The following is an 8,855-nucleotide window of genomic DNA, read 5'->3' as shown; positions in this document are numbered from 1 at the left end:
CTGTTGCCCGTGGGTGTTTAAAACGGCATTTCTCAAAGCCTGGACCGTGACAACTCCGACCATTTTATCTCTATGAAGAATCTCTAACAGGAGATCTTAATTTCCAGCACGTGGCTCTTTAGCGCCCCTTGGAGAGAAAGCCCGTAATCGCAGATGCGTCTCCTGGGGAGTCAAAGCCATTCATCAGCCAGGGAAATTAAAGGCACTGGAAAATTTGGCTCAAGGTATCAGTCGTGACAGCGGGAAACTTACACTTCTCTAGACAAGCAGAAATGGGCAGATCATATGACTCAGTTAGACCGATCACCTCTGTCACTGCCAACGCAAAAGTGGCGAGTGTAGAAGAGAAATAAACAGATCTCTTACCTACCGGTAACATCTCAACACACGAAAAGAGGGTAAAGCTTGTTTATGTTTATGGGAGAGAGTGAGACAACTGGTAATGGCTGAGCTCCTAATCTAATAAGGCTTAAAATTATTTCTAGTTTCATTCACTGTGAGGCAGCATCATTCCTTACCCATCTTTCAAGTGAGCATCATTCAATTAAAATGCAATTCTCGTCGCCCCATGCACGGATATTTAATTAGACTGGGGAGCACGGCTTCCAATGTCTTTTTTTCTAGCATAGCTCTTCGGATTTCACCTCTAAGGCATATTTTCACTCTGTTACTCGTTGGTTAAACAAGGGCATGTATCCATTTGTTAATTGATACAATTACGCATTACGCGTAATGGTCACGTAGGTCTCCAGGCGCGCATCAATCACTGGTCTATTGACCTGCCAAAAACCCCTCTAACCGTTCCTACTGGGACTGCCCCTCTCTCTAATAGAGAAAGATAGAAACATCATCGTCATTAACTCTGGGATGGACCTCTGGCCAAAGAGCCAGAAGCGAACAAAGGTCGAGATTTAAAAAAAAAAAAGTATTAGAGGTCCAGCCATCTATAGCTGTGATACACTGTAAATAATACAAAGCGTTTTAGGTATCAGTTTTATCTAAGCAGACAATAGTGCAGACTTTTCTAGTTTAGGCAACATGTGTTATTTCTATTTGTCTAGATAAAGTAAAAAAGTAATGAAATATCTCACAAGACACCCTAAACATCCCCGGTGTTTCTCTCTCTCTCTTTTCTAGTTTATTTAACTTCACAAAGGGTTTCCATATTGCATTGTTACAATTCAATAATAATGAACAGTGGTGCAATTTTCCGAGACTTTACCTCAGAAAATCGGTAAAGAATTCTATTACAAAAGCGAAACAAGGCTGTGTACAGTGCACCTTAAGAAAACCCTGTGTTGGACGTGATTGGCAAAGACATTATTCTATCCTTGGTACCCTGCCGTTCCGGGATTACAGTGACGTCACGCTGATACCCTTGCATGGATGAATGCTAAAGAACTATAGAGCCACAAATAATAGCACAAGCAGAGTCCATATCTTGGAAGACTTACGTTATCCTTTAAGCCTCCTTCAGCTAACACAACAACAATTTTTTTTTGCACTTAATGACGCTTAATTTCATTTCTTATTGGGTCCTTGGGGGGATTATTCATTCATATAAAACAATCTGCAGCTGGTGTCAGCCTAAAGTCTCCCTCCTATGAGTGAAGTCATCTATTATTGAGCGAAAGGCCGTGCGTGGAAATGTGTGTAAGACGGTGGATTTGAAGTAGAATTGGTTGCAATCGATCAAGGGTGAAGAATATTCCTGATGGTAACAAAAGAAGCAGCTATGTCTTTCTCGCAATTTGGATATCCCTACAATGCAACTTCACAGGTAAGACACTTTGCTTTTCATTTACCCTAAATATAGTGTATACAGAAACAAGACTAAATTCATATTTTTCCTTTATTTCACCAATAAGAAGGCGTTTAGTTTTTTGAGAAACATAAACGAAAGAGTGACTGCTTTGACAGTATTGACAGCTATTTTCGCGTGGAGCTTTTGTTGTTGAACCAAATATCGATACACACACACCCGTGTCCAATTACACTGAATTATGAATGAACTCACGTGTTTTTCTGATGACAATAGAGATGAATGTCACCTATCGCACACTATGAGGTGTAATTGGGCTGTTAAGCATGCTGTACACATAAGCAAACTTTCTGATGGAGTTGTTTTGACATGTAAGATTGGAGTATTTTCAAAGGCTTAAATCTTTATTAAACCGCTTTATTTACCTTTTTAATAAATTCTTATTGCTCCAAATGACAAGTTCGAAGAAGTTCAGGTCGATGAGGGGACAGAAGTTACTCCTGAAAAAGTTAACAGACAACTTCTCCGAGGACAACATTTTGACTTTTGGCAGAACGTAAACGTCAGATCGTTGCATTAACACTGATATTGGGACTTTGCTGCAACTGCATTTTGTTTATTTATACGGAAACATTTTTTTTTTTTAATTCGGTGATAAAATGAAGCAGGTCACTTTTTCTTGTTCATCTTCATATCCGAAAACAACTATTTATGTCTTTTACATTCGCACGCAGTTTAAAGTAGTGAATTAAAACTGTTATTAAATTGTGGGGAGAAAAAAAGAAGACAATGACATTTTATATCTTATCGTTTTATTTTTCCCTGCGACCTACTTTCTATCATTTCACGGATTCTCTGAAAAGTGACTTACCTTGAATTAAGGCAGGTCACAAGTAAAGGCAACGACACCTGAATCGTGATCATTCAAGAGCAGCAAACGAAATCAGCTCACAATTACCGGTTGCTTTAACATTTTAAGATACTAAAGCAACTAGACTAAGGCTAAGATTTTTGCAGAGCATAGCCCAGTCACTTCAGAGTTGTCACAGACATCCACATGAGAGATGAAACAGCCAGTGACCATGTCTATCCACAATTCTCTTCATGCAGTTTTTCGTGTCGGCAAACCCCAGTACGACTTGCTGCGATTCGATTTCCAGGTCGGTCTCTGACGGGACAGGCAGCTCCCAGACTGCCGCTGCCGCCGCCGCTGCCTCCTTTTGCTGCCCGTCCTACGAGAACCGGCTCTTGGCAAGCAGCCGGACGGAGCTGAACGCAGCGCTGGGGATGTACAGCTCTCCCTACGCCGCAGCGGCCGCAGCCAGCCAGAACTACGCCAACTACTTCCCCTACAGCACCGACCCATCCGCTATCTACTCCACTCTGGTGGGCTCATTTGATGCGCAAAAGGGGGAGGGGGGGTCTCAGGCTGATCGATCAGCTAGGTTTATCAATTTATCTCACACTGCAAACATATCCGTCTCGATAAGTCTTTTAATCCAACGGCAGCTCTTGTCGCACTTCCCCTTCAAAGCAGCAAAAGAACGAGGAAAAAGAGACAGGTGAACGAGTCAAAGAGTCAAAAACGATTGATTTGAACAACATTTACTGTTAATTTAAAGTTAAACCCCCTTTTTGTGTTTTGTTTTAAAATATTGCCACTCGTTTCTGTAATTTTGGGGGTGGGGGGCATCAGATTCTTCAACTAGTAGAGCAAATTGTTTACTTTAAAAAAAGTAGAAGTTTGAGTTGTTGCAGTGCAGCTGAAACTTTTCTTTCTATTTCCGTCTATATTTAAAAAAAATAATTAAAGTTGACTGTCTATTTAAGTATTTTGCATTATGTCTAAAACAATATTGAACTAATATTATTAAAAAATGTTAACAACACTTGTTTTTGGACATCACATCATACTTCAAACACAATGAAAATACATATGTGACAAATCGATGTCATGTATGGGAAATCTTTTCTGCCTCTAATAACTCATAGTTTGAATCATTTGCTTGTTATTTATTAGCATGGAACTAAGATACTTTATACATGAAATAACTTTCAGATATCTTCAGAATGCTAACATATTTAATCTAAACTTTCAGAATGTTTATAATGTATAACAACCGCCTTCTCTTTTACAGAATCCACAGTATGACATTAAGGACAGCACAGGCACTTTACACTCTGGCATTACTCAAACTGCTGCGTACTATCCTTATGATCACTCACTGGGACAGTATCAATATGACAGGTAAGTTTTACATCATTAAAAACAACCATTCAATGGTGACACATTTAGATCTGAGGTCTGAGTCTAACTCTATAGTGGAACCTGGATCTGGTGAAACTGTATACATTTCAAACAACAGAGAGTAACAATAGAGGATACCTGAATTAGTAGTCTACTATATAATTTACCCTCTGCACTAATGGTGACTCTTTCCCTGGCTAAATGCGTGTGTGTGTATGTGTGTGTATTTCCAGGTACGGGACAGTAGATTTTAATGGCACAGCCAGAAGAAAGAACGCTACACGTGAAACCACCAGCACTCTGAAAACATGGTTGTATGAGCACCGCAAAAACCCCTACCCCACCAAGGGAGAGAAGATCATGTTAGCCATCATCACCAAAATGACACTCACTCAAGTATCCACCTGGTTCGCCAATGCCAGGAGAAGGCTTAAAAAGGAAAACAAGATGACCTGGTCACCAAAGAATAAGGCGAATGATGACAGGAAGGATGACCTTAAGAGTGAGCAAGACGGTGTTACCAAAGGTAATGATTTGCATTTTTTTTCTTGTTGGTAAAAAATGGTTTTCAAAGTTTAAAAATTATTTAATTGAATGTATTTATTATTTTTCCATGACAAACAGCATATTAAGAATATAAAACCTGTTCTTTCATGTAGATTCTAATGATTGCAAGGATGAAAAGGATTTACATCTGAGTGATCTGGAGGATATGGATGACGATGACTGTGACAAGTTGGACAGTGACTGTGAAAAGGTGGCATCGGATGAGCACGACCTCCAGAGGACCATGGCAGGATCTGGAGCACCTCAAAAAAGAGACTGCAGCTCTGAACTACACCTGAGTTTAACTAACAGCTTTCACTCTTTCCCTTGTGCCATCAAGAATGTCACCACCCTTCCTCCTCTCCCGGCTGACTTCCTGGATCCTGTAGTGTCCAAAGCACCCTCCTCAACCAGCCCAGCCGCAGGAACTGTGTCCTTGTCGCACTATGAAGCTTCAGATAAGCCACGGATTTGGTCTCTGGCTCGGACGGCAGCTTCGGGGGTCATTCTGAGCCCTCAGCAGCATGGCTCTGAACTGAGGACAGGAAACTCAACCGGAGACTGCCAGCTACAGAGCACCAGACTTATCGGGGCTCCCACTGGACAATGTGCAGGCATTAGAGGCCTTCATGAATCTAGCAGTGTCACCAATGTTGAGAGCCCCTTTTCAGAGGGCTCGTCCTTGCACTCAAAGGTCTATGGCACTAGCAGCTATGGTCCCAAGAGCCTCCAACTTCACTGTTCATCCTATGCTGCACTCCCAGACACATGTCAGTACTCCACCATTGAAGGTATGTCTATCTTTTACCTGCTGAGTTTCACATAACAGATAACATTGATGTTTGTCTTTTCATAATGAGCCACAAGCATACTGTTTTGAACACATTAATGTACACAAATAAAGCAAAACTTTCCATTTTTGTGTTCACAAACACAATTTATGAGTTACAAAGTGGTGAGGGACTTTCTGCCAACTTGTGCTTGAGGTAAGCTTCTTAGATGTGTTTTCACTTGGGTGTGCAGGATTCTCCAGTGGCAAAGCCGAGACACAGTCATCTGACCTCAGTGAAACCTGTGGGACCGTGCAGGGTGACAAGGTCACTGCTTTCAGACCAGTGATGAAGAGGTGAAGCAGGTGAGAGTCTGCACTGAAGTGGAAAAAAATCAGTGAAGTCATGACACACACATACAGCTTTTCACACAGAAAGAGAAGAGGCAAGTAAAAACATCAAACACTCACAAGAATGCAGTTACTCTTTCTCTTTTTGTTTATATGTTGCTTATTTTTATTTTATTTTTTCTATCAGATTAGTGTCAAATATCATTCATAAACTTGGTCAAAAGTATGTCAGTTCTTCTTATGCTCAACTTCTCTTTGGAAATGTTTCATACCATAAAGTTTTTTTCCTTCTATTTTGTGCGTTTATTTCAATCCCTGCTGTTCTTCCTCCTAGATCGCTGGAAATATACCACAGTAACTATTGGGGCATTTATTATGCACTAAATGACACACCGGCCAACTAGCGGCCTCAGAATGACACATGGGAACTACCTGGCGCTGCTGCAGTGTGAGCTGTCAAACTGTGGACGTGGCTATCATTTTGCACAACATTGTTTTTATGGTGTTAAAGACTTTATGCAAAAAATCTAGATGCAAATGTGTGAGACTGGCCGAATAAAAAAACGGCCGAATTTGTGTATGGCAATCGTGTAGTGTAGCAAACTTATTTATTTCTTTACGTATTTATTATTTTGTTATGTCGTCTGTTGGCTAATTATTTACCGTGTTTATTGATTGACTTTGTATCTCTTTTGAATATTTTGTTACAATTGTCTGTGGCTTCGTGTCATTTTGCCAGATGTAAAAAGAGAAAAGCTTGTCGGACTCAAAGCTGGCTATGAACGACTGGATCCGCTGTGGACTTGGAAATATGTTTTGTCCCTGTGTTAAAATGTGAGCTTCTCCTGTGTTTGCCATTCATGACATCTTTTCTAACAATACATTTTTTCCCAAGAGCTTTCGTTTTCTGTGCCGTGATTATTTATACAGCTTAACATCCAATCAGGCAATTAAAAAACATTTGCGTGTGCGGGTTTGATCAAAGTTTATCATCTTGACTCGATGTATAAAGCCGCTGCGCTGATGGAAGGTCATAATTCAGAGGAGGACGTGAGTGAAATCCACAAGTTGTGGAAGAAAGGGGACATCATCTCTCTATTGTCAGCATCTAATCAGAAGTGGCATCAAACACTTTGTTACTGTTCAGGCTAAGCAACGAGGGAGGAACATAGAATGAATGCTGCTTTGTCCCTTGTGAAGCGAGCCTCTGCACTAACTTACCATTGTGTTAATTAAAAGGTCATTTGTAGGATCAAACCCGGCAGAGAAATTCACATGGTCCCTCAAAGTCCCTTTGATTTGGATGTTTTGCCTATAGACCGTCTCGTTATGGCTTAACTCTTCTGCCTCTTGTACAGACAGCGGTATTAAGATGATCACTGTAGTGTATGATCCGTGTTGACGGTCCGAAAAAAGTTTTTTTTTGTTTTTGTTTTTTTTAATCTTCCTATTTCAAACTTTTAAAATCAAATACTTCTGTAGTAAAAGACGTAAGGTGCTGTGCGTATTTATTTTGCGCGTTACTCTTCCGAACAATGTTAAGAAATATTCAGCGTTACAATTCGAAAACGTGTTTTTTCTATGGAGACCACTCTAGAATAGTCTGAGATTAAGGAGAAAACGCATTTTAAATGATTCATATAGTTGTTTCAAATTTGCGAAACGCGTTTATCTGTAATATTACGTTGCAATTTCCTTCAGCGAAGTGAAAGAAGTTTTATTTTGTTTTGTTTCTGAGTTAATCTCCTGTCTTAATTCCTGAAAATCGTTATTACATGAGCAGGAAGAGATTTAGATATGACTGAATTTAATTCTATACCACCAGCGAAATAATACCTGTAGACCAAATAGCCTACAGTCCCGTCATTTGAGGTAGTACTTGTCGGATTATGCTTGTAATAAAAGTCTTTTCCGTATTAAGGCAATTCGGGCTCAGTTCATAGGCGCTGTGGTCACCCCATTTGTCCTTGGCCAATGGCGTAGCTGTCTGTAAATCCAGGAAAGTCTACATGATGAGGATGAGGAAGGTCAGGAATAATAACTTAGGCCTATTTAAAGTTTTTTTTCCAGTTCAATTTCCCTGCTCTGTGTTAATCTGACAGCCAATAAATGATTTGGCTGAAGTGAAAGCCAAAAACAAATATATTTCTATAGGCTTTAATATTTCTAGAAGATTTTAAATACAGACAAAGCTCCTTAAAGATCTGAGACCACTACAGCTGACCCACCAAAAAAGAAAAATAAAGGGGAAGCATGAAACTAACCACTGACATCCTTAAAAACTGAACATCACATACTTTCTACTAATGGTCACATATAATAGATCACATATGCATCCCGTAGGAGCTATATGAAATTCAGTGTAAACTTTATGTAAAGTTTTTTGAGCCAAGTTTTTTGAGCCAAGTTGCATGTTGCAAGTTGCAAGTTGCAAGTTGCAAGTTGCACTTCTTTAGGCTGACAACTGTAATACAAGACGTGTCAAGCTGCTAACAACTTCTCAACAGTAACAGTAACAGGACGATGCTCGTGATGGATTGCATTTACATTCAGAATGTAGGGTATGACATCAAATATTTACAATCACTTTTAATTAAACCACAGGCCGCAAAGGAAAGTGGCCTTATTCTACTGAAGGTAATGATACATGTGTGGTTGGATTAACAGCATGGCAATCTACCTGGTGGGGATAGATAATGGCCATTATGGGTTTATATAGCAGCATATGCCTGAAGCAGCTAACAGGTCAATTAGTCTGTCCTATACATAGAGTTTTACATATGGTGAAAGCAGCTGCACAGAGGAGATGCAGTCAAGGCATACATCAGCCAGCTGTAAATGGAAGCTGATCTGGATGACAGAAACTTCATTACTGCTATTGACATCTATTACATGGTAATGGTTGGGGTAGGTCTACTTGTATCTGTGTGTGCGTGAAGAGGGAGCTAATTATTATGATTATTAATACTAATAATAATAATAACAACGAGCCACACTGGCAGTAAGGATGAGTAAATAGGCATTTATCATATTTTTTGTTTTTGTTGCAAGGGGGAGGGGACCGACAAGATTTTCTTTTTGTTTGTCTGACATCTATTAATCTGAGGCGAGACATGAAATCTGTGGCAAACTACAGTGATACAGAATAATAAGTTCTTTAGGTGGGATATATGCACATA

General features: G+C 39.9%; 1 protein-coding gene across 4 annotated transcripts; it reads left to right on the top strand.

Moving 5' to 3' along the window:
* The first annotated feature begins 1,399 nt into the window (after positions 1–1,399).
* On the top strand, positions 1,400–6,572 carry irx6a (iroquois homeobox 6a). Of its 4 annotated transcripts, none has more exons than XR_013907996.1 (7): positions 1,400–1,780; positions 2,873–3,148; positions 3,901–4,010; positions 4,244–4,536; positions 4,670–5,347; positions 5,580–5,771; positions 6,011–6,572. XR_013907996.1 is itself a non-coding variant. In XM_026173502.2 (7 exons), the coding sequence occupies exons 1-6, from the start codon at positions 1,767–1,769 to the stop codon at positions 5,684–5,686; spliced, it is 1,428 nt and encodes a 475-aa protein (XP_026029287.1). In that variant the 5' UTR covers positions 1,401–1,766; the 3' UTR covers positions 5,687–5,691; positions 6,011–6,572. The 4 variants fall into 4 exon arrangements, 3 of the variants coding, with proteins under 3 accessions (XP_026029287.1, XP_026029278.1, XP_026029294.1); XM_026173502.2 differs by having other exon boundaries at positions 1,401–1,780; positions 2,923–3,148; positions 5,580–5,691; XM_026173493.2 differs by having other exon boundaries at positions 1,401–1,780; positions 5,580–5,691.
* Positions 6,573–8,855: the final 2,283 nt, after the last annotated feature.

The sequence above is a fragment of the Astatotilapia calliptera genome, chromosome 1, assembly GCF_964374335.1.
Source record: "Astatotilapia calliptera chromosome 1, fAstCal68.1, whole genome shotgun sequence".
NCBI lineage: Eukaryota > Metazoa > Chordata > Actinopteri > Cichliformes > Cichlidae > Astatotilapia > Astatotilapia calliptera.
Note: the sequence above shows the minus strand (reverse complement) of the source record. Positions and strands in the feature narration are given on the sequence as shown.

What these genes read in the sequence shown, in the direction of transcription:
- irx6a (XM_026173493.2), top strand. Translation starts at nt 1,715, where the DNA reads ATGGTAACAAAAGAAGCAGCTATGTCTTTCTCGCAATTTGGATATCCC. An exon ending in CCGCTATCTACTCCACTCTG is followed by an intron (nt 3,149 to 3,900) that starts GTGGGCTCATTT and finishes TCTCTTTTACAG; the next exon opens with AATCCACAGTATGACATTAA. An exon ending in GCAAGACGGTGTTACCAAAG is followed by an intron (nt 4,537 to 4,669) that starts GTAATGATTTGC and finishes TCTTTCATGTAG; the next exon opens with ATTCTAATGATTGCAAGGAT.